The 26,619-nt window shown below is 39.7% G+C and overlaps 1 protein-coding gene across 26 annotated transcripts in view; it reads right to left on the reverse strand.

Annotated features, from left to right (window-relative positions):
- NCOR2 (nuclear receptor corepressor 2) overlaps positions 1–26,619 on the reverse strand; it is a 248,449-nt gene that overhangs the window by 124,903 nt on the left and 96,927 nt on the right. For 25 of the 26 annotated variants that reach the window (XM_072144332.1, XM_072144335.1, XM_072144346.1 and 22 more), the window contains 3 exons: positions 23,046–23,226; positions 7,153–7,332; positions 3,469–3,582 (listed from right to left, as the gene is read on the reverse strand). In XM_072144332.1, the coding sequence (XP_072000433.1) occupies positions 3,469–3,582; positions 7,153–7,332; positions 23,046–23,226 (475 nt within the window). Of the gene's footprint in view, positions 1–3,468; positions 3,583–7,152; positions 7,333–17,669; positions 17,690–23,045; positions 23,227–26,619 lie in introns of those variants that run through there. The other variant, XM_072144352.1, reaches the window with a different exon arrangement.

Consider the following 26,619-nt stretch of genomic DNA (forward strand, 5'->3'; position numbering starts at 1 on the left):
AAGTTGCTGTAAAAAATAAACCAAAATAAAGCCCACCAATTTATTTTACTTAACAAAAATGCTTGGTAAAAAATATTTATATTAACTTGTCTTACCAAGTACATAACACTAGTAGCCGAGGTTCAAATATATTTATAGGGACAGAAAAGGGAGAATGATGGCAGTGCCAGATCTGTCACGTGACAGATTCCCTTGAATCATACTGCTGTCTGTCAAGTTAACACTACAGAATATCATTTTACCAAAAATACATTAAAAAAACTTGAACTGTACACCCCTCTTCAGATACATTCTGCAACAGAGACACCAGCACAGTTCCTAACTGCAGTAAACACTCTTCTATGGGTTTTTTCCTGAAGAAAACATACAGGACACTTGAACATTTTCTTCAACAAAGTAAATCACAAAGTTTACTATTAGATTTCGGCACTACTGATTCATACAATTTTAGTAAAATTGTATTTAAGCTGTAATTCAACAATATCCTTAAGCTAGGGGGCTTGAAGACTAGTAGTCATGTATGGATATGTGTGGATATTGATGGAGTGATCACATTTTCCCCTACTCTTTGTTATTTTGGGTATATCATTGTGATAAAGCCGTCATTAGGAAGATATATATTTGTGCTGAGTGGATCATCTCTCACTTTCTCTCCAGTATGCTGCAGTTTTCTGACTGCCCCTTCCTGATACATGACTTAGGTAGACAAACATGATAGGGTCTCTAGGATTTTAGTGCAGATGCAGCACCTTTAAGAACTGTGTGCCCGTATCAGGCTTACAATAGTCTGAAATTTAAGTAGCCAGTGAGTCAGATGTTGCAGAGACAAAGCAGCCTCCGGCGTCCTGAAGTGAACCTTCAAGTACAATATAAGAGCGCATCCTGCAATAAGATCCTGCAGGTTTGCGTGCAGCAGACGCCGTGACAACCCAGCAGGAGACGCTCCACACAAGACCCCCGCGCCTGCCGTTCCTCATAACGATCATCATTCCAATGATGTCCTCCATAAACAGAAACGTTAAGAACTAAATAACTGCGTTATGAAGAGACTCTTAAATCATTACACGTCCAATGACTCTATAACATATTCGCAATTGCAACACGTATCCTAATTCTATGCTGTAAAACATCTGCTCTTATGCAGCTTTACAATAGCTATGCCCAATGTGTTACATTATTTTATAGTGATATCAACAAAATCAGGTGAACAATTCCACAAAGTATTTATGGAATAATCATTAAAGAGGACCTGTCACCCTCAAAAAACGGCACTAGGAGCTTCTTCTTTATAGTAAGCAGCTCCTAGTGCTATAACAAACGCAGCAGTGTTACACTGCTAGTGTTATTGGAAACCTCCGATAACACTCACAAACACTGCTGCACTGTACGCTTTGAGAGCGGTCCGGCTTATTCATGAGGAGGCGGGATAAGAGGCGGTGACTGCTGCGTCACCTCTGGCCTATGGAGAGGGAGAGGTGGTACGGGGAAAAGAGGCAGGTCCTCGGACCATGAATATGCCAGAACGCTTTGCGTTTCCAGTGTACAGCACAGCGGTGTTTGTTAGCGTTATCGGAGGTTTCAGGGGTATACAGCCACGTTACCCCATGAGGAAGCCACTAGTTGGCGAAACATGTTGGGGTGGCTGTTATAGTGTTTTTAAATTGCAGCAATAGATAGTGAGTGGACAGAATAGTGATCCATGTTATAGTCAGTGATTCTTAGTGACTTGTGATGTAGTGATCAGCGATATAAGACCAGTGATATAGCGATCAAATTAATACTTTACGGCTAAATGTCTATTGAGTGTGTAATGCAAATCCTGCCAGTATTGCAAAATTCTTAATTGAAAGACTGGTTACAAGAATTTTACCTGCTCGCAAAGGGTTAAAGGTCCTCTACATATCACCTAAAATTATCTGCCACAGAGGCACTGTATCTAAATCACTGCCACTTTTCTGATATGCAAATGAGTAGACAAAGAGTAATTCTGAAGAGAAGAGTCCTACTTTCTCCAGGCTTCCAGTGAACCCTCCTTATTCTTCTGATTGACAGTTCAGTGTCTTTTCATATCTTGGCTTAAAGGGAACATACCACCCCGATTCTACCTATCTTTTGGAGAAGTTTAATGCCGGCATATGTAAATTTTTTTATGCCGCTACTGGGGCGTGGAGTAGCCGGACATGAGGCTACTAGTGGCGGCTACTCCACGCCCCAGTAGCCACGTTACTCCATCTACCATTTAATCTTTGGCGCGCAGCTACCCTCGTCCTAGTCCCCGGCGTTCTGCGCATGCGCAGAACGTGGGCGTGCGGCTGCGCGGCCGCGGCTCTGGGGCCAAAGCTACTGCACATGCGCAGAAGGCCGCAGATGCCGGGGGACTCGGACTCGGACGATTAAATGGTAGGCGGAGTAACGTGGCTACTGGGGCGTGGAGTAGCCATGACTAGTAGCCTCATAAAAAATTTTACATATGCCGGCATTAAACTTTTTTAAAAAAGGGCTATCCTCACGTCCCATTCATCCACCTACAACCCGTTCTATCTTTATAGGTAGAATCGGGGTGGTAGGTGCCCTTTAAGCATACAGGAAGTCCTCTCCCTGTCCACTTCCTGTCCTTACCAGAACGCTGTCCCTCTCACTGCATGGTGAATTTAGCAGTGTGCACTGTGCGGGAAACTGCAAATCTTACCATTTCAAGAACTCCTTGATAAGTAGAGCCAAGTGGTGTTGGGGAGAGCCAACATAGACAAAGGCAGAAAAGGTTTGGGTAACTATTTTCTAGTGGAAGGAGGTAGATTTACACTGGAACGTCTGCGCTGCACAGTGAAGGAGGGAGGAAGTAAGGGTTATTGTGCCTGTTTTTGATGGCCAAACACATCAGTTTAACAGAATTTCATCCACAAAATAATTTTCATCCAACGTGCTGTATGGTCAGTGTGAACAAGTGAAATGCTGCAACAGTCATTCACCCACGTCTTCTTTCTAATGCATCTTAAAGGGATAGTCCAGCAAGATCTAGGGGATAACTTGCTAATCACAGGTTGTCCCAGTCCAGGGACCGCGAGAGATTGCAAGAACGGGGATCTGTTCTACCCTCAAATGAACAGAGAAGCTGGCTACACATTCGCTATTCATCTCTATGACGGTGATGGCTGATCACAGTACTCGGCTTCTTCCTCCTGTGCCATAGACACGGAATGGAGTGGAAGGTTGAGCATGAGCATTCATTCATTTGGGATACAATGAAGTTCCGTTTCCTTGATCTAGTCATCAGCCACACGATAAAATAAAAATATAGCAGTTTACAGGACCATTATCTCCACTAAAGCATTATCTCCATTTGAACATATCATATATCATGAAAAAAAATTTAATGTGTGAGGGTACATATAAATAATGATAAAAAATACAGTAGAAAGCAGTAAATAAAATTCTGGTCAATGATGCAGAGAAGTTTCTGTTACTCACCCTGTTTTCATCATATATAATTTGGACCAGGCTGCGGTGCTTGGATTCAGTGGGTGGAGGTGAGAGGGGTTTCTCAGGCTCTAATGGTTTAGCTGCTTCTTCTTCTAACTGTTGCTGAAGAAATGTAAGAAGTTGTACTGTGTGAATAACTCCAAAAGAACAGTAATAACATGTAACAGTGACTTATTGTCAGTGGTAGTAGATACATGACTGGTTACCTGCTTTAAATGGAACCATTTAATACTTCATAAAAAACTATGATTAAAAAAACATTGCCCTTATCCCTAAATGGTTCCTTTTCGTGGCTGCAATGTAAAAAAAATCAGCTTGTAAACTTATATGCAACTCACCTGTTGTGAGTCTGCATATTAAATTTACTTTCATTACCCTGCCTCCTTGTTCCTGATTGACAGGTCTCACTTACAGGACATGCTGCTGTATGGATCTAGTGTTTGGGGACAGTTTGTCAATATTCAACTATAGTGATATACAAGTCTGCTTACTTATCATTAGGGGTAGGGAATACTGTGTCAAATATTTGCCTTGTTAAAACATTGAGAGAGTTTTGCTACATCATTGAGCACTACATGTCATGTGACCAAAGTGATGTCATTGAAGGTCCTTTACCCAACATTTGCAAAATGTACCCCAAGTGTGTATCTGAACACATGACATTTTTTTCAGAATATTGCCAAATGCAATGTGTATATTAGGGTTTTAAAATCTTTATTTACACAGAAAAAAAGTATTTTAGGAATGAGATATCAAATGTTACATTTTATTAAGTACTTGGAAATGGGATGATTCCTTTTTGCCTTTGCCAATACTCTGAAAAATGTGTTAACCCTGCCAGTACTCTTGACCTTAAGTTTTGTTAGATTGATCACATGAAAATAACAGCATGCCTCCACTCCACTGAGGCATGGGGAGGAGTAGAAGACTAAGGAGGCATGCTGTGATTTCATGTGATCAGATACATACATTGGGTAGACTTTGCAAATATTACAGGGTAAAGGACCTTAGATAACTTCACCCTGGTAACATGACATGAAGTGTTGAATGGTGAGAACTAACATGGAGTGGGGAGGAGTGGGAAGTGCCGGCCAAGCAGGATATGCCGACTGTGATGCCAGGTAAGATAACGTGGATTTTAAGGCGGATGTGAGTGAAAAATTTTTTAGCTTCAAGAATGGTGGCTTTAGTTAATAGGGCTCTATGGGTGCCCTTCACTAGCTTTATTTGTGAAAAACATGGTGACAGGCTCCCTTTGTACCGTGTGCCATCAGAGGCTACAGTATGTACACACTCTCCATCTGCAGGTCTTCCCATCAAAATTATGTAAATCACGACAGAACTTGACAAGCAGTGTACTGTAGTTCATGGGGTTTCCTGGGTAAATCAACAGAAAACCAAACTCTATGCCAATGTTCTTCTATGTCATCTTCAACAAAACTGAGCCAGGAACCTGTACAGGTGCCTTAACTCTCAATAGACACGTCTAGTGCTGGAAGCTACATTGTCTTAATGGTATTTAACAGGAAAGTAGTAGTTTTTAAAAGAAAATCTATAGTCAACATGAATCATGGATAAACCAGGTTCACATCCTCATAGATCCAGACACAGTGACTGTGGTAATCTTATTATATTTGTTATTCATAGTCTCCTTCCTTCTAAAACCAACTTTTATAATTATGCTAATGAGCCTAAAGGGCTCTGGGGGATGTTACCAAAGCCCCTCCATGCTATAGCTTCACAGGCTGTTACAATGCATAGGAGCACTTTTCCCTCCCATCATATGTGCTTAGGTCTTCTGTTGCCGTGAGATTACATGAGGGATATGGAGGGGAGAAGTGCTGAGGGAGCTGTGAGGAGGATGAGACAGACTAAGAGCCTGCAAAGATACAGCACGGAGGGGCTCTGGTACAGTTCACAGAACCATTCTATGTTATTTGCATAATTATAAAAGTTTATTTTACAAGGAAGAAGGCTGTGGATAACAAATATAAGATTACTACAGTCACAGTGCCTGGATTTATAAGTAAGTGCCCCATGTTTATCATGCTTTGATTCCCATTAATGGAAGCTTCCAGACTACTTTTCAGTATAATGACAACCGCAGACACATAGATCACATACCTAGAAAACAAAACCTGAGATAATAAATGCTGGGAGGATGATGAGTAAAGTCTGAAATATTTCTCTTACAGGCAGTATTGACTCAATAAGGAGGTATCACTCGGCGCCCTGCCATGCTTGGCAAATGAAGTTCAATCTATTCAGCCAGGACCAAGGAGGGCAGCCCTGACCAGCTTGGCAGGCATCCCAGGAGTTAACCACAGGACTTCTGGATTAAATTACTTCTTAAACCTAAAGTTCTAGTACCCGCCATGCTCAAGTAAAAAGATAATGGAGCACATAAAAAGGACATGCTACACATATAACTTATATCATCCAAGCAAAACATTTATACATTATTTTGAAACTGCCACAGTATAAATTGTAAAACATTTACCTACATTTTCACCTACTTCAATTGCATTTTTAAAAAAAACACAAGAATAAAGAAAAAGGAACAAAAAAAAAAACAGATATTGTGTTTCCTTATATATAATTAGTGTATGTTATGCAAGTGGTGGAAAAATTACCTAAGAAAAGAACATACAATATATATTTTTCATATCCAAAAATATCCTATGTCTGCCCTGACTATTCCAGAGTTGGAAATAAAATCTCATGGGAATGAATCCTTTCTGTTATCAATAGCTGGCTTCTAAAAAGGCAACTAAACAAAGACCATCCTGTGTTCTTCTACAAAAAGATCTGTTTCAGATCTTCGCCCGTTCCACCAGAAGCTCAACTACGGTTAAAATGTTAACTATTTTTAATCTGAAATCACAAATAAAAGGAACAACTGAAGAACACATCCTTTTTTATAATTCTTTTGTTTTTACTCTTCATGTACAGTACAAAATTAGATTATATTCAGCATTCCACTATTTTAGGCTCCAAAATGTAAAATATTCATTTCTGCCATGAGCTTCAGTGATGAGTTCATGGTGGGGCTGCTCTTTACACAAATTAAGAACAGCTATTCCATATGGTAAAATTAAAATAATATTGTTTATGCTGAGGATAGGCCATCAATAGTAATTTTGGAAAACTTTATCAAAGGAAATGTACCATCAAAATCAAGCCTGATAAAGAAGGGACACTTACAAACCGTGGTAATCTTCTTATATTTGTTATCCATGGCCTCTTTCCAACTTTTAAAATTATGCTAATGAGTCAGAAGGGCTCCATGCTGAAGCTTCACAGGGTGTAACATTGTGCAAGGAGCATGTCACCTTCCCAGCACAGAGGGGCTCTGATAAGACCCTTCCAGGGATCTTCTGGCTCATGAGCATAATTTTAAAAATTAATTTTAGAAGGAAGGAGGCCATGGATAACAAATATTAGAAGATTACCACAGTCACAGTCTCTGGGACTACAAGTAATTAGGTAAACACAAAGGTTTAACACAAAAACAACTCCTACCATAAAATCCAAGCCCTCATACAGAAAAAGGATAAATCAGTCTCTCAGTGAGCTTCTGTAAATTAAGAAGACAGTCCCAAAGGCCTAAAATATGCCAAAGCTACTTCTACCTTATAAATAAACAATGCTCGACATTTATAGTACACTGACCTGTTTCTTCTTTAACTTGGAGATTTGCTGTTCTACCATGGTAATTTCTCGATCCACCCTATCCATGTTTTGAATCAGTTCTTCCTTGGAAAGTCTTGTAGGCAGCAAATCCAATTCTCCATCAGCATGAGGAGGACTGGGAGGGGACACAGGCTCTAGTTTTCCAGTCAAGCAGCGATCCTGAGGGTAATAATATTTGTTATATATAAGCCTCTTGTCAGAACTTCCAACATGAAAAACAACTTATTAAAGGGTTTTTCCATCAGATCTACAGTCATAATATTTTATTACAGATAGTTGATTCTATTTCATGTACATGATTATGGGTCAGCCATCTTCTTTAAGCTACTCCGAAATAACTGCATTCAGAGATTGTTACTGTCCTCTACAACACAGAATTTTGGTGCCAAATATAAGAAACTATTTTCTTATATATTCAGAGGAGCCCTTATCCAAACCAAAAATATGGAGATTCTCCATCATTGTGAATTTGACTTTCTGTACTGGAAATTGTCACATTACATAAATGTAACCCCCCCTTTACTCCCCCACCCTTCCGCTTTCCCAAACGGGTGCATATCGGTGCCTGATTTTGTTTCCTTCCTTGTCCCCCTTTTTCCCTTTGTTTTGTTATGAAAAATACGGTAATAAAAATTCAAATATGAAAAATAAAAAAAAAAAAATATGGAGAAATTGACTCTGAATACACAAACCATGTTATAAAACAAGAATGAGAAACCTGAAAATTAGTATCAAGTGATCACTTTCTAATTCAAAGTAACAAAAATAGACACATCTAGGGAGAAAAATGTCCACCATAAGTAGCCCAAATGGCACATATAATGACGGATTTAAGACTATCCATGCCCTGCTAACCTTCACAATACTAATGAAGGTCATAAACCGCTGTACACAGAGTTCAAAGGAAACAAATTCTGAATGTGATCAATGGCATTACATTATCTGAAACCAAATGTGGAGACTTAAGCATGAAAACATAAGCAGAATAAATTGTATTTACTAGCCTGCAGTGTAGGGCACGTGTAATGACTGAGGAACAAGTATGGAAGACTGGAGCGGCACTGATGGGCGCAGTTCTTTGGATCCTTATCCTTTCTGAATCAAGTTATTTAAATGAGAATGACATATAAACCAGAGTTGAAGCAGGCCAATGCATAGCGCTAGCGCACCCCCCCTTTAAATGAAACTTAATGCCCAGTAGTGCCCAGCACACCCCTCTCCCCCTAATATTTGTGGCTGCACAGCAGCTGTGCACTCACAATGGTACTGGTGTAACTGGTGAAGCTTCAGCCTGCCAAGCTACATCACAGCAGACAGAAAGCGGGAAGCAGTAGCCCGATTAACCTCTTATGAGCTCATTGTACGTACCAGGCTACATGAAGATTCATTACAATATGCAGGACACATGTTCAGATTACATTGCCAAATCACCCTATTGATATAAGCCTTTTAAGGCAATTTTCCCGCAATCAAGTATAAAGACAGTTCATTTCACCAAAGGATTATCCTATAAAAAGGACAACGGCTGCAGGCCCAAAATAGTTACTTTTCCATATAAGCCTGTAGTTGGTGGCTGAGAGCACAACCATAGTTTAGGAAGATAAAATGATTTTTGGAAGGAATGGTTGGGAAGTGCACAAATCCCAGTGCAAAGACGGAGAGCACCTGTAAGTTCCCAAGAGACCATCTTTACAATATGGAGAACAGAGAAATAACTACCATATTTTTCGGACTATAAGACGCACAAAAAAATCTGAATCAGAAATCAAAGGTGCGCCTTATAGTTCAGTGTGCCTTATATATGAACCACACTTACAGACAACAGCTGCCTTGTCATTCATCCTTATATAGCCATTCATCCTTATAATCAGGTGCGCCTTATAATCCGGTGTGCCTTATATATGAACCTAGATATTTTAGCAGGCATTTATTCATAGTGCGCCTTATAGTCCGGTGCACCTTATAGTCCGAAAAATACGTTACTCTGACCAACAGAAACATGCTGTCAGCTGGCATCCCACTCTAAAGAACTGAAATCCCTTACCCACATCTGCCCACATTTCCAAATTACTTTTCAGCTACAAATGGCATAGACTAAATTAATATTTTTTGACTACCACCTACATTTCATGATAAAAGTGGGGTATCGGTTTGGTTTTGTTGAAGCACCTATAATTTCTATAAACATTATTGTGTACATCAGTAGTAGAATGTGTATACATATAGAACTTCATATTTTCTGCATTTTCACGCAGAATTTCTTCAACAGATTCTGTGTTCGATTTTCAGCTCTCACAAACCTGGGAGGAGGATAATTTGCAGTCCTTATTTTGCTAAAATGATTACTCAGACTTACTCTACAAGCTACAGATAAGACCACGACTATATCCAAGGGGGGAGCAATCTGTGTGTGTTATAGCTCAGACGAAGCATAATGGAGTTATAAGGGGTTAAAACAGCAATAAAACTGAAAAATTATAAAGTAAGGGGTTAGAAATTATCTTTATTGTATAAATATCAAATTTGAGAACTTTTTTTTATGGACAAAACCCTTTAATGGTAGCTTCCTTGATTACTAGGATTTTTTAAATCAACAAATGCAGCAATGTTTCTCCCAAATCGTGTTTACTGCACCCCAATGCCAAAGATTTGCCAACTCTTATGGCTGCCATCCATCTTTGGGACATTTCCTCATTCCGAGGCCTATTTCAGGGAAACAGGTTTTCCAGGATTGGATAAGGAAAACAAAACATTTGTAGTTAGTATAAGGCAGCCCCCTTAACATCAAGCATGGCTTTCAGAAAGCCACTTCGGTTTTGATGTAGTATCTCTTCAGTACAGTGTAGGAAACTGGTTTAGCTGAGTGAAAAGTCAATGTTGATGTCCAATGGGAATCTGTTCCTTCTGAAACAGAGAGATACTGGTTTGGCATTTATCCCACATCATGTGATTATGTTTCCTGAAAGTCATGCTCAAGAAGCAAAAGAGGCATAGTTTTCCTTTTCTAATCCTGAAAAGCTTATTTACAATTTCCCAGAATCTCTTAGTGGAGCATCAATGGCATCAAAGTCTCCACACACCTGCAAGGCAGCCTTAAATAGCCAAGTCTCTAAGGATAGCTTTTACTTCCTGACCGTGAATAACCACGGATGAGACCCTATGGCAATAACACAGTAGTATATATCCTGTAAGAACCACTTAACAACATTGCTTTACTCACTGACAATACCAATCCGCACAGAAATTTCACCCTCCCTCGTTATCTGCAGTGAGTATTTAGTCTAGTCACAGCACTCTATTAATAAAGGTTAACAGAGCTATATATCCTAGACAAATACAAGTGTACAGCATGGAATCACAAGAGGTTAAATAAAGAGAAAATATCCATCATCACCAAGCAATGTTGACTATGTTGATGCAATCCAAAGAGGCCCCCTGAAAAAGGCGAATGACTGTAAAGTGTCTCTTTAAAGTGTGAATATACACCAAAAAAAAAACTTTTCTCCTAAAGTTGATCCAGTTGACTTTATATTTTACTATCTTTTTTAAACACGTTATTGGTAATATTTAAAAAAACATATTTTTCTGAAGCAATAATCTCTAATTATGATCCACTTTATCTAATCTAGACATGTGCAGCACAATACAGCAAAAAACAAGCCTCTCTCATAAAGCCTCCATATGGACCACATTAAGATTTGGATGGTAATTGCAATTTAGTAAGTTGTGCTTTATGTTATGATTTGGAAGTATAAAACTTAATTTTTTTTGTTTTTACTCTTGCCCATATATTGCTTTAAAGGACATCTACCATTTGATTTACTGATGACAGAGGTCCCAAACTTACTTTCTCATCTGTTAGGGAATGATCTCGCTTTTATGAAGTCCTGGGACATCAGCATTGTTCTAAAAAAAAACTTTATAAAGATATTCAATATGCATAACCCTCTCTGTGTCCATGTCATCTTCCTCACCCATCAATCGTGATGTCAGCAGATCAGTGGACGGGACCAGGTGCCATGACAATGGAGGGTGTGTGCTTATATTAGCAGAAGGCGGAGCCAAGAGGTGCTCGGAAGGCTCATTTGAACATCTTTATAAAGTCTTTATTAGAACAATGCCGATGTCCCAGGACATAAGTAAATCTGACAGTAGATGTCCTTTAACGACTGCACTTAAACACCCATATTGAAAAAGAGTGGAAAAGAGCTTTAAAATTTCTCAAGAATTCTATTGGAAGCAAAGATCTATTCAGGATTCTTAATAGACTAAATTACTCGGGCGACCAGAGTCGCATGGATAGATCATCTTCATTATGGCTAACAAGTAATATATCTTCTAAGCACAATAACCGAAAATTATTATATATATGTAAAATTTTATACTACAAAAAAAAAAAAAAATTTAGATAAAATATTGTAATGCTCAGTCCATCTCCTAAAATACACTTGTGGGGAAAACTGGCTATGACCAAGCGCGTTGTATTGCCGAAATGTATCTTGGTCGATGATTTTTTTAAATCATCAAATGGAGCATCCTTCTTTTTATCACCGTGCCGGGACGATCCTCTTTGTATCACCGTGCCGGGGCGATCCTCCTTTTTAATCACCGTGCCGGGACGATCCTCCTTTGTATCACCGTGCCGGGGCGATCCTCCTTTTTAATCACCGTGCCGGGGCGACCCTCCTTTGTATCACCGTGCCGGGGCGATCCTCCTTTGTATCACCGTGCCTGGACGATCCTCCTTTGTATCACCGTGCCGGGACGATCCTCCTTTGTATCACCGTGCCGGGACGATCCTCCTTTGTATCACCGTGCCGGGACGATCCTCCTTTGTATCACCGTGCCGGGGCGATCCTCCTTTGTATCACCGTGCCGGGGCGATCCTCCTTTGTATCACCGTGCCGGGACAATCCTCCTTTTTATCACCGTGCCGGGACAATCCTCCTTTTTATCACCGTGCCGGGACGATCTTCCTTTTTATCACCGTGCCGGGACGATCTCCCTTTTTATCACAGTGCCGGGACAATCTCCCAACAACAAGGTAAACAGGCACTTTGTCAATACTACCCAACAGTTTCCCTTGATCCAATAATGTGCCACCTTGCAAAATCAACGAGGTACCCTATCAAAGCAGTCTCTAAAATTCTTTTTTTATAGAGCAGAAGCACTTTTACACCTTCTCACGACGAGTGATCACATATCTGCCTGAGACATAACTTCATGTAGTTTTGCAAGGGGCCCAAAGTTGACAGGTTATGAGATTTCAAAGATACAGCTGGGTATGAGCCCTTGGCAGTAGGTGTACTAGGTATACTACCAAAGCAATTGGCAAACAGAGCGAAAGCAATTGACTATGATTAGAAAGAACTGCAATGTGTAAGCACATGTGTTCTACAGTATGACAATGCCCTGCCGGCCAGTGTGCATCTATTGTGTTCCACTATATGGTCACCTTACATAAGCATGAAGAAACTCATCCATCAAAGTATGGAAACATTTGGTCATTCTTCAGATTATATAGTATTATTTGCTCTTTTTTTGTTTGGGGTGATAGGGGCCTTACACTGAGGTTCTCTCTCACACACCTATATGGCTGCCATATGCTAGCCTGTGCATTGTGCACAGCACGATACAATGAACACATATGTGTGTTAACGTACAGTGCCACCCCCAGAAAAAAGATAGAGCATGCTGCATCTTTTGCCGTATCAACGGCCTGGCAGCAAAGTTTGCTATGGAGAGGGGAAAGGTGAGGAGCGTCTCCACCTCTCCAGCCAACCATATGCTACACCTGGGTCCCAAACTGGGTGTAGAATACATGTGTGTGAGGCAGCCTTACCTACTGTTATGTGAAATGGTTTGATTCATATAAGGTTTGAATAAGTATATTTTTGGATTAAAATATGTAATTATTCAATGATTACAGTTTATAGCAGGAGATATAATTTAGTCATAGAAGGTGCGGATCTGTCCATTGGGTCAGGACGTCTATGATTATGCATACAGTTTGTGACCCACATGCACATGTTTATCTTCTGGTCTTCAGGCACTGGATTTTATTCTAGACTGGCAGATATTTCCAGGAAAACCCATACATTTGCTTCTAATACAGAAGCACAGCAGCTGTAAATCTGCAGGGAGGGAATTCAGCATTTGTTACTTGTTTAGCAATGAAAGCGCTTCAGGCTGTTGAATCACTAGATAAATATGACCTAGATCCATACAAGCTGCAGGATTCTGATTTCATTCTTGTGCAAGCTGCTCCAGAAGGATTAATATTCTATTTCAGACCTGTAAAAATAAGCATTCAACTGAACTGCCAGTACCTGGGAATATAATAACACCTCTTAATAATCTGCAGATCTAATTCCCAAGTCTGGAAAACAGAGGAAGGATTCTACATTTAAAGCTTAGTTCCCTTAAATAACATTTTTGCTGAAGTATTACATTACTGGGAAGCTATGTGGTCATATGTGATCAGTTCAGCCCATGATGATTGCCACAAACCAACATTTACTACTGTAACTGTTCAACCTAATAACGGTAGTAACTTTTGAGTAACAACAACAAGTGATTTAGTTATGATGCCTACGGTGCTCATTCTACGTTTAATATATTCCCCCTGTTAAGTCCATTAGACAGGGAGAGTCCTTGCATCATATTTCTTTGTGATGCAAGGAATACTGTCCTGTGTAATATTTCCATGTAAATGGTTCATGTGCAGCCAGCCTTATCATTACACTGGGGGGCGTGCATAATTAGCAGCCAGGAGCACTGCACTTTGTGCCATTTACTCTAGTCTTGACTCCACAGTAGCAATGCTGGGGGACCCCTACATGGCATTTTGGGGAGCTGGTTAATAATTATACCCAGTCCTGGATTTTTACAGCATTATAAACTCAAGTCATGTGGTAACCTTCTTCATATTTTGTCATAAAATATTGAACTTTCATAGTGGAGCGCTCACTAGCTCCACCAACTCAGTTAGAAATTTTTTCTCTACCCTCGACCATTCCAAGTCAAGAGGGCTATAATTGCAGCCCCCAACGTGGCAATAGATATCCTAAATACAATATTGAGTGACAAACTAAGCGTCAATTGCTCAATATGGGGGAGACTACAAAAAAATATTTCACTTGCTATGGAATCAGTTGTGTGGCAATTGGGGAAGGAGATAAAAGGTCCAATGCTAAAAACCAATCCATCGGACAAATAAATTACAAGTAGAACTAATGATCGCTAGAAGAAATAAAGCTGTCCAAAGAATTGCAATATCTGCAGACTACACCATAAAAATGCACACGCGGCTCTGCAGAAGGGATTAACTGCTCGAAAGTCCAGTACTTTTAATTTTATACTGCACACAGATAAGTTAAAAGGATACCACCACTTTGGGTTAAATTTCCAGGGCTTTCTCTTCAAATGGATGGAAGGATTTTAAACCAAAAAACACCATACTGATTGGCATACAGCAATAGGTCGTTAATGCACAACTCTGATGTTACCTGGCCAAAAATAGTATTAGCACAGCTAGAGAGAGCCTTTGACAATGATACCTATAGCATGCTGCTGGCTTCTTTCTATCCCAAGATCTATCCTGGAATATCAATCAGTTCTTTTTATAAAATCATCTTCAGTTAATCCTAAAGTGGCCAGGCACTTCCTGGGTGAGACATCAGCTAAGGGCACTGAGGCCAGAGCAGCTTCCCTCACTTTCCATAAGGTTGAGCTCTCCTAAATACCACTAGAGGTTCTAGTTCACAGATCATTACAAATACATATAAACATATGCACTTTTACGCAGATATATCTATAATCTAATATAGATGTATGACTACTATACACACTACCTGCTAAAATGGATGTGTCAGCCATGCTGTCCACCAGATGCTATTACTCTATCCTCTTTCCAGGACAGTGGTGGATGAGGAGCACAGAGAACAAGGTGTCATATCACACAAAAGTAAGAAGCCGTCACCCTACGTTTTAGATTTCTAAGCGGATCCTACCACCTTCTCTTCACAGAATCGACTATAGCCATGCCAAAGCCTAGAGAGAGCAGTTGGTGGTGTCCAGTGAAGAGTTAAGGATGATAATAGATTCTTTAAGAAACTGAGGAGCTGAAGGAGGAAAGTGTAGCCAGGACAGAGCAGACATGATGATGCTACTTCCTGTAATTACTGAGCAGAGACAAGAGCAGCACAGTGCATAGCCCCACCCCCTCACCCTTCTGTGACCTGTCAATTCCTAGACTGCATCTCTTGTTCCCTCCTCTTTCACAGGTCATTCTTGGCAACCAAAAGGCTGCGATGTTGGGAGAGGGCTGAGACAGGATGATAGCAGAGGATTAGCAGATAAACCGGGGCAATAAGGTAATGAATGCAGATTATAAAAAAAAAAATTTCAATGGCTGCAATAGCTGAAAACTAAAATTACAACTGCATTTTAAACATTTTATACTTGGCAACTGGTCCTCTTACGGCCTCGGACTGAGAGATTGAAATTGTTGCAGAAGACTTTCCACACCAGGAACAAGTCCCAAATCGGCAGCAACTATTGACATGCTGAAGATTCCAACACCAAAAATCAGTTTCCACTGTAGGTTTTTATAACATCATGGGAATGGGATTTGAGCCAGTCCCATCTGGTATGCAGCTAGTGTAAATCACTGGGGGTTAGGCCGCAGCAAACCCAATGAGTGAGATTTCGCCCAAAACATAAAAAACAACAAGAACCTAATGCGGAGATTAATCCATTTCCCAAAAATTCTAGTCACCATGATGAATGTAACAAGGGTTGGAACATTTTTGAGCCACACATCACATGCCTGTTTTGTCCTCTTTAGCTCTATATGACTGGAATGTAAAATGTCTGTCAATGCGAATGCCAACTAGCCATCACTTTAGATGAATGCAGTTTTTCTAGTACATGTAATACACAGCATTTCAGGGTAGACCTCTTAAAATGTCTTCTCATTGTGTGTTTTGCAGAAAAGCTTCCTGATGGCTTTTTTGTCTGTACAGTAATTAAGATCACCAAAGAGACAGACAGAGCGCCCGCATTATTTCTATGTCCTTGTAACAGTGACGAGTTTCCAGTTATATCTCTTGTACTGCAGAGATCAAGCTAAATTTGTCTTATTATTTCATTCCAACAGAGCAAAGGCAAATTGAAAGACTTGAGAGTAACAGTGATACACAGCGGAGGGTGTTATGCGTCCCCGGATGACCTCCCTCTACCATCCGCTGCCAGCAGTCCATTACTGAGGCTCGCATTATGCACTGTGTTTTATCTCAAGACTGAACACAAGCCTTTTCTTCAAAAGATATTGGAATAGCTTACAAAGAAAAACAGTGTGGATCCAACTTAGAAGTACCATGTACATGCCACTGACTCAAAAACATTTCAGGGGACATCTATAGAACTTAGAAATTAGGCCATACATAATATAAGGGATGTTTTCATTTTTATGTATTGATTACTGCCCAGTGTATTGATAGGGTTGACTTTCTGGCAGGTATTACAAACAGTTGCAATCAATTGCAATTCAGGAAACATTCAGACAATGGAATTTTCTGTCTAAAAAGACAATGGGAGCGACCTGCGTCTCATCCTTGGACTTCTGCCCCACATCTGGATTGAGCCCTATTTAATAGAACTGATTCCTTGCCTAAACCACAGCAAAAACAGATTCTGAAATGTCAAAACAATTTAGAGCATATATACATGACAAATATACGGTAGGTGTCCTAACATAATGCTTAAAAGAAAATCATGAAAAACCATGAAAATCAAGCATGATAAACCAGTGTGACTTTTAAAATTATGCTAATGCTCTAGGGAGCATTAACAGAGATCATCTGTCTTCACAGGCTGCTACACTGTCTCAACCTGCTCCCTCAGCAGCCCCCCCTCCCTCTGCCTCACTTAATTTCACACAGAGGGAGGGGGGGAAATGCTCCTGAACAGTGTAACAGACAGTGAAGCTGCAGCATTGAGGGGCTCTGGTAACACTTCTAGGAGCCCTTCTGACTCATTAGCATAATTTTAAAAGTTGATCTTAGAAGGAAGGAGGCCATAAAAAACAAATACAAGAAGATTACCACAGTCACAGTGTCTGGATCTACAAGCTCCCCCAGTTTATCTATGCTCGATTATGATGGTAGATTTCCTTTAAAGGCTGTTGATCCTATGGTTTGTATGTTCAGATGTACAAGTGTAACATCTTTTATGCAAACTAAGAGATGCTAGTTTGTCGTTAGTACAAGCAGGTTTGTTCTTAAAGGGGTATTCCGGGAACATGAACCTCTGATACAAAACCCATGATGCTATATATAAATGAATATAACAAAACTCAATGTCATTAGTTACAAAATGGAGTTTAAATAGTTTGATTTTATAATTCACAACATTTTATGGCCTCTCTAAAGTAGGTGATGTTATCACCAAGATGGCCGCCACTGGAGCCTTCAGTTCTCAGTAACTCCTCCTACCTCTTATGCTCTGCTCCCAGTGATGATCCAACAGACTTTCTAGCTCTGTTACCATAGTAATGATGTGTAACTGCCATCACCACAACACTGGCCATACTGGATGCACTGCAACCAGCCGACTACAGCCAAACGTAGTGGTGATCACATGACCTGCCCAGGCAGCTGCAGGACATGTGATGTGGACATGTGACCAGTGGCCATCTTCTGTCCTGTGTCTACTCCGGAAATCAACGGACTGATTAAAGAGCCAGTAACATTTTAATTCTCCTTCACAGTGTATGTCCACAGCATTTTCTGCTAAGGGGAGAAAAATTTTAAATAACTAATTACATATTAGCTTATATTTTAAGTACCCACATGTATATGAATTATGCGTATTCCTGAAATGGCCCTTTAAGTTCAATTGTTATGTAAGTGGAAACTGTATATTTTATAATTGTAATCCCAGCCAGAATTTTTTTGATCTCTGTGACAACTGGATTTTAAAAATGTTGGATTGTCATAAGAACCAGGATGAATAATGAAGGTTAATTGCAGACGCCTTTGATAACTCCTACAGCTGATTATTAAAGCCTAGGGCTAAATTACAGTGAATTACCAAAATCCATGGGTCCGTTTGTAACTGTGGGTCGTCTGTAAGTTGGGTGTTCTTAAATAGGGGACTGCCTGTACATCCCTCCCATGTGCAAACAAATGAATGACTGCCAGCCTATGCTAAATGTCACCAATTTCTAACAGATATGCTGTTATACTGTAGAAGTGTAGCCTCTGGGACTCATGACATCCCATCACACATTGCAGAAAAAAAAAAATCTGCAGATTTCTGAAACCCATCAAATTAGTTACATGTGACTTATTTGCTGGGGATCTGCTAAACCTTTGTGATGCCAAAGTTAAGCTCCGCCCACTTCCGCTGAAAAATCAAGGCATTATATGCATCACAAACCAGCTGGTTTCTAATGTACACGTAAAGGATATGCACTCCTCACTGGGGTAAATCCTGCAGCCATTTCACAATGTAAGGACATATAGCTCCTCACCCCTCCCCTCTCCATTGAAAGCACAGCGGCCACCGCCATGATGAAGCATGATATAGAAAATGCCCTATTTATAATGTGGTCACGGTGCAGTGAGATACCATGTGCTCGCCATGACCGGGTGCCAAATACCTCATTTGTGTGAAGGAGCCCGTAGAGAAAGCATGTTATACAATCACAGTGTTTCCTATAGTAACACATACTATTATTAAATTTAAAATTTGCTGACTTGGTGATCACGATAAGCCAGGTCTGACACTGTTATAACCCTGGCTCATCTTTGCACATGCCCAGGTGGCATGCTGTGTGCAATGTGAAAAAAGGTAGTAAATGGAAATAGCAAAAAAAAAAAAATTCAAGAGAAAGTCATAGTAAAAAAAAAAAAAAAAAAGGAATTGGGAAAAAATACAACAGACCTGCGGAGGCTCTGCCTCTCATACCAAACTAAAATCTCACAATATTCTGCCATGACGTCCTGACTATAGGTTTTCTTACCCATACTGCAGCATCCGGGTGGTTGCTGGTGCCCATTGTGTGTGATATATATATTAGTCAGTCCCCAGGTTACATACAAGATAGGGTCAATAGGTTTGTTCTTAAGTTGAATTTCTATGTAAGTCGAAACGGTGTATTTTATAATTGTAGATCCAGACAAAATTTTTTGTTGCCAAAGTGTTGCAAAATTTTTTTGCTGTAATGGGACCAAGGATTATCAATAAAGCTTTATTACAGACACTTTACAGCTGATCATTGCAGCCTGGGACTATAGTAACATCCAGAGAGCATCACCAGAGGTCACAGTGGGCAGAGGGGTCCTTCTGTAACCAGGGGTCGCCTGTAAGTCGCGTGTCCTTAAGTAGGGGACCACCTGTGTATATTATATATAATATATACACACACACACACACACACACACACATATTAGATAAAAAGAGAAAGGGCGGCCCTGTGAAAAAATTGATTAAATCCAAGGCGGGTGCAGACTTACAAAGGTCTGACTCAGGGCCCAGAAGTATAAACGAATCCAATGCAGGAAAGCAGCTCTCTGTCCAGTTCAAGTGTTTAGACACATGTGGATTCATATACATTTTATTTCAATACATCATTACACTTGGCACTGAATGGGTAACAATAAGATTCCCAGCCATACACATAATACAGCTTCCACTGGCTCGCCCCAACATATTATCCAGAATGTGACATAACACAAACCAGGCCCCATTTCCGCCCGCTAGGCGTTACTTCCCGGATTTGTTGAAGGACTGGTTTGAAGCTAAATCCACTCCTACACATCCACACAAAGTGTTTCAGCTTCATGAAACTGTTCCTGCTCAGCCTTTCCCTCACACGCTATGTGCTAAGCAGTATGCAAGTAAGAGTTTACCTCCTGGCCAACTGGGACCGGAGCCAAGGTCAATACAAGTCACAGCCAGATTCATGAATAACGGGGAGGCCCGGCCCACTGGAAACTCGGAGATGTTAATCCCAGTAACAGATTAGTGTTCCCATAACAGAGCTTTATGGAGATGCAATGATCATGGACAATGCTGGATAAACTCCAAGTAGACCACAGGACACCAATCTAGTTACTAGCTGTAACACCACAACAAAGACTTTGTAAGAAATTTCCAAAGCATTTCTCAAACCTCAGTTTAAGGACAAATATAGATTTCAAGAAATATACTGAGAAAATTATCAAACTCTTTAATGCTTGAGGTTTATTTATATAAAGATAAGTCTGATCCCTTTCACCCGTGGACCCAGGGCTACAATACTTTGGTTCACCGCAAAAAAGAACAATTTAGATGAAGTGGGACAGATTTATACAAAATTTTTCCAGGGTAAGTATAAGACGCTAATAGGGTCGCCCATATCATATCAATTTCGTTTACATTTTACCAATGCGTTTGGCTGCTTTAAAAGATTTTTTTTTTTTCATTGGATGGAAGAGTAAGTAGCTGTGAAAATGTTAATACAGTTGCTTACGCTTCTACCAAAAAAAAAAAAAAAAAAATGCTTTCAAACCTACCAAACACATCGGTTACATCGAAAAATGCATTTGCTTGCCTTGAAAAGGGAAATGTCCTCGGTTAAAAAGGGGGCGTAGCCCTTGCAGGAAATAGCCCGTGCGCCATAAAGATCAATATTCTGTCACAGCAAACTAGACCAACTAAAAGGAGGAGGAGTAAAGTATGAGTAGACAGTCTTATACTGCAGCAGATTTATCATCCAGCATCAGACACAATAAATCTTTTGCAGGATCTTGTGATACTCTGCGCTGGTCTAATGATCGACACGTTAATACATCTCGCCCAATGTCCACTGATTTTAACCCCATAGCGCAACAAGACGTAACCTTTGGTCTTGCTGCGCATGGGGGAGTATGAAGAGGGCTCACGGGCTGAGCCCTCTTCATACTCACCGGGCATTTGCTTCATAATGAAGCAAATGCCCGTCGCTATCACCCGCGATCGGTGCTTGCTTGCAAAGCTGCCGGCGGCATTAAAGAGCCGGCGACGCGTGGGCCCCGCCATCTTGGCTCCGATCGTCGCTCCCCGTGACACCCTCGGATCACACAAAGATTTGCACATTATAATAGATGGTGAGCAAAATCCCCTTATACTGCCATACTGTAGTATGGCAGTACTGTACTGTAGTATGGCAGTGTATGGTAGGATCAATCAGACAACCTAGGGTTAAAGTACCCTAGGGAGTCTGAAAAATAGCAAAAAAAAAAAAATTAAAAAAGTAACAAAAATTATATTACAAATATAAACAGTAAAAATCATAAACACATTAGGTATCACCGCGTCCGAAAACGCCCGATCAAAATATAATAACCGTTTTTCACTGCGTTTAACCCCGTAACTGAAAATAGCGCACAAAGTCGTAAATGGCATTTTTTTGCCATTATGAAAAATAGAAAAAAATCTATAAAAAGTGATCAAAAGGTCGTACAGTCCTAAAAATAAAAGCATTGAAAACGTCATCAAAAGTAGCAAAAAATGACACCACCCACAGATCCGTACACTAAAGTATGAAAAAGTTATAAGGGCAAGAAGATGGCAAAATGAAGAATTTTTTTTCTGTACAGGAGGTTTTAATTTTTGTAAATGTATGAAAACATTTTAAAACCTATACAAATTTGGTATCCCCGTGATCATATTGACCCAATGAATGAAGTAGACTTGTCATTTGGGGCGCACAGTGAAAGCTGTAAAAACCAAGCCCATAAGAAACGGCGCAAATGTGTTTTTTCATCATTTTCACTGCATTTAGAATTTTTTTCCCGGTTCCCAGTACATAGCATGGAATATTGAATACTACCACTACAAAATGCTATTTGTTACGCAGAAAATAAGCCACCACACAGCTCTTTACATGGAAAAATTAAAAAGTTATAGATTTTTGAAGGTGGGGTGTGAAAAATAAAAACGCAAAAACAAAAAAGGGCCTGGCCCTTAAGGGGTTAATAACTGAAATCCATGTATATTTTAACTAATCCATTAGACATCCGTTATTCTTGCTTCAAAGACAAAAGATACTGTGGTCTGAATACAAGAGAGAATTGGGCCTCGGAATTATCTATACAATGGTCAAATCTCCAAGAAAAAGCATTCTAAAAACCGTAAAATACAATACAATACAATACAACACAATTTATTGGTCTCCAGGGTGGGAAAATTATTTTGTACATAGTGCCCAGCATAAAGTTACATACGTTTAATAATAACAATTCCTTTATTTCTATAGCATACACAGATTACGCAGTGCTGCACAGATCTTGCAATATCAGTCTGACAATATCATACATTTAGCGAAGACACATTTAAGTGGTTTTAGAGTTAATGATATGTAACAGAACATCTCACCCTCCCTCCCTAGTGGCCTGTATCCAAAAGCAACACAGGCCCGCTGGTTTAACTCAACTCCTTATCCCGCAGCAGAACCTGCGCAGCATTCCAACCATCTCAGTACCATCCTCCGTGGATGGAGGAAAAACAAGATTTAAATGGAAACAGATTTGCGTTTCCCAGAAGACAATGTTATCATAATTCCCAATCTCTTCAGAGGCAACATTCATTTAACCCATTGACAACCAACCAGTCACGTCTCATTACCCAACAACATACAGCATCTGCTAGCAGAAATATACTAAACTTTTCAGTGTCCTCAGACAACCTGCCTTTAAAAAACGACTGCCCCTTTAATGGTAAATGTTCAGTAATTAGGTCAAACCCATCATTCACCAAATAAAATGTGCCAACCCGAAGGAAGGGTTTCAATCAAGAGTTGGCACCTATGAGAGAATTGCATTGGTGGCTTAAGGCGATCTTACCTTGCCCAGCTCTTCTCCAGCTCCATGTTGGCCCTGGTTGATAAGTGGGGAGCGTCTGATCAGTTGCTCTTGTAACAGATCCAGTCTGGGCCGCTTAGACTCTGCCATGTCTAGATCAGCTTGCTTGCTCAGGTCAGACACATAATTATGTGGGTCGCCTCTTCCATGTAGTTCTGAGGACCTGTGGAAAGCGGGGCATTAGTAAGGGAATTCTGGCTGCGCTTTAACACATCACCTCTATAAATAATCTGCATTACTTTAGTTGTATGTAGTTTGTGGTCTTCATTTAGAGTTACAGTGGGCTTTATATTTCGCAGCGGGGTGCCTATGTGATGTCAATCTATAAATACTTATTATATTAGCCAAAGCAGATTTTTTCATAATGGATTTCAGACCCACATTATATTTATTCATATTTCTTTCTTTCTAAAACAGATACCTGCATTCTTATGTTCCAAAAGAGGAAATACACATAATAAGAAGATAAAAGTTGCAACATTGGAAAACAATTGTAAGAGTTATTATTTTGTATTGTTTTCAACACATCTGACGCGACCAGTGACCCCTCCATAACGTTACCAAAGGGAAGTTCTCAAGAAGGACACATGCTTGATATAGCAAACATCTGAATCTTCCTGCAAGTCACATCCCATTTAAGTAAAAAGCATGTGCTCATGTACAGGCCTAAATATTTGAAGAGAGCTAAAGGAGGTATGGAGGCCTGAATTATTCATACCCAGAGATTCTGCTAGGAGTACAAAATGCATGATGCATAAAAAGGAAATTATAAAGACCTGTAGAAAAATGTATTAAAGCACTTCATTCACTGCATACACAGGCATAGAAACTATCATATGCATTTACACAGGATTATTAAAGGGATAAAAATTCAGAGATTTACTCTTTCTACGACAACCACACTTGTGTATTACAGTTTACCATTAAATCGGAGATATTAAATTTCTACATGTTTTAAAGGGAACTCCCCATCTGAACATTTCACAGCTAAAATCTGAATTAGGATGTTTATATGTAGTCTTCTTATGCAAGATTTTATGTACTTTTTGTTATTCCACATTATCTTTTGAGCTGTCCAACTAAAAATGGCCTATAACAAATATAAATACAGTGTTACTGTAGACTGTTACAGATCCATAGCAAATACTCCATATACTGTCATACTGTGGTTTTGCAGTAAATAGTAGGGTGAAAGTACCCCTGGGGAGTCTAAAAAATAGTATTGAAAAAATATATACCGTATTTTTCGGACTATAAGGTGCACAAAAAATCCTTCGATTTTCTCAGAAATCAAAGGTGCGCCTTATAGTCCAGTGCGCCTTATATATGAACCATACTGACAGACAACAGCTGCTATGAACTATGCATAGGTCTGCCACCTGCTGGTCATTCATTCTTATAATCCGGTGCGCCTTATATATGAACATAGACGTTTTAGCAGGCATTTATTGATGGTGCGCCTTATACTCCGGTGCGCCTTATAGTCCGAAAAATACTCTAAATACAAGTTCAAATCACACCCCTTTCCCTAGAACAGATCTTAAAATAAACAAATAAAATAATAAACAAGTTAGGCATCGCCATATCCTAAAAGTTTCAATCTATAAAAGCATAAAAACAGAGACGTTCCCAGCGTTGAACTGCTGAGCGGAAAATAGTGCCAAAATGTCCAAATTGTCACTTCCAAATGTCATACAGTTCCCAAAATGGTAGCAATGAAAACTTCAGCTCATCTCGCATAAAATTGACCTATACAGTATGAAAAAGCTATTAGCATCAGTAGATGACAAAATAAACAAGTTTATTTTTTGTCAGAGTGTCATTTGAAGAGCACAGCTTATAAACCAAGCTCACAAGGAAATGCATTTCACTGCATTTTTTTCCCAACTTCCCAGTACAAGACATGGAATAATAAATATTGGCACAAAAAAAGCACAATTTGTTACACAGAAAAGAGCCCCTTAGTCAGCTCTGTAGATGGAAAAAATATAAAAGTCAGATTTTTGAAGGTGGGCAATTAAGAATGGAAACACAAAAAAGTCATTAAGGTGTTAACTACCTGGATCTCTGATTCTGTAGCTCACAGAACCACAAACCTGATGCATATGAGCAATGAGATTCTTATCTTTAACATAACACCAAAATAATATTTCTATGGACAACATAACTAAAATGACACTCCCCTGCTGTTTCCTATATTGACTCCTCTCATGACTCGTGACATTTTCACATGACTTTTAGAAGAGATAGAGATGATGGAGATCTGGTGACTCTTTAAAGTCGAGAACAATGTGGATCTGGGCAATGATGACACAAAAATCAGAGTGGCATGTACTGCTTTTTAATATATTCAACCTATTCTTTGTTTTATATACGAAAAATAATATTTCATACTGACCAGTCTCATTAAATTCATTCAGAAGGTCACCAATGCTAAACATAAATCTTATGGATAGACATTCATTTATAACCATGGATGGCATAACTCTTACCAAAGGTCAATCTCTTTAAGGTTCTGTAGCATCTTAACTGGATTTAGGTTACATCTGTCACCATGGAGAGAGAGAGCAACGCCTCTTTCTATAAACATATGTTAATGTATTTCCACAGTCATTTAGTACTTTCCTGGAACTAGGTCAGATATTGGGTTACAAGCCTTTTCCACTGTACAGACCCTTCCTGCAAACAAACCACTAATACCCGGTTTTCAGCTTATAGGCAAAATAGATTCCCAAATACAGAGTTGGATAAAAATAAATAAATAAAGATAGAAGAAATACAGGTTTCTGAAATAAGAATAGCTAATACACATATACACATAGCTGAAGGCAGCTCCGTGCTACAGAAATTCACACCCATTTCAAGCCGAGTCTTGTCGAAGCACAAACAAGGCCTGGAATGCAACATAATCCAACCGGCTCTTGGTACAAGCCGTACACTTCAAATTAAATCTGATAGCAAGAATTTCTGCAAAAACAAACCTATCCTTGTGTGGCCCTTCTATTATTTACCTTTGTAATGTGTGAAATAGCTCAGACTATAGTTCTTTGTCTGCCATTAAGCACAGGTATTACATTCATTAATACAATGTGCCCACGGGTGCTCCAGAAACTACAGTGTCTGGAGGTACAGTATAAAGCCATGGTAGATATGTAAGAGATGGCTGGAGGAGGTTTAGCTTACCAACTTCACACCCCTGATCAAGACACTTATATGGTCTGTGAAGCTGCTCTCCTATTAACAGGAAGCACCCATGGCTCTATTGATCTCTGCCTCCTGCCCCTCTCCCCTCCTGCAGTACAAAAGATCTGTGTTCATGTGTAAGGAATCTGAGCCGACAGGCAGATATAGTCAGGACTAAGATTATGGTCATATCAAATGACAACCAAAACATGCAACATCAAGACTGATAAAGACAGGTCAGATCTGTGAATTGTCGTAATTGTCTGAATTAATTTGCCATCATGAGTATATACAAGAATTTTGTCTCTCTGGGACACAGAACCTCATCTCCTTCCTGAGTGGTATGATGGCTTGAGATTCCCACCTTGTTTGT

This window comes from Engystomops pustulosus, chromosome 1 (genome assembly GCF_040894005.1).
Source record: "Engystomops pustulosus chromosome 1, aEngPut4.maternal, whole genome shotgun sequence".
Lineage (NCBI taxonomy): Eukaryota > Metazoa > Chordata > Amphibia > Anura > Leptodactylidae > Engystomops > Engystomops pustulosus.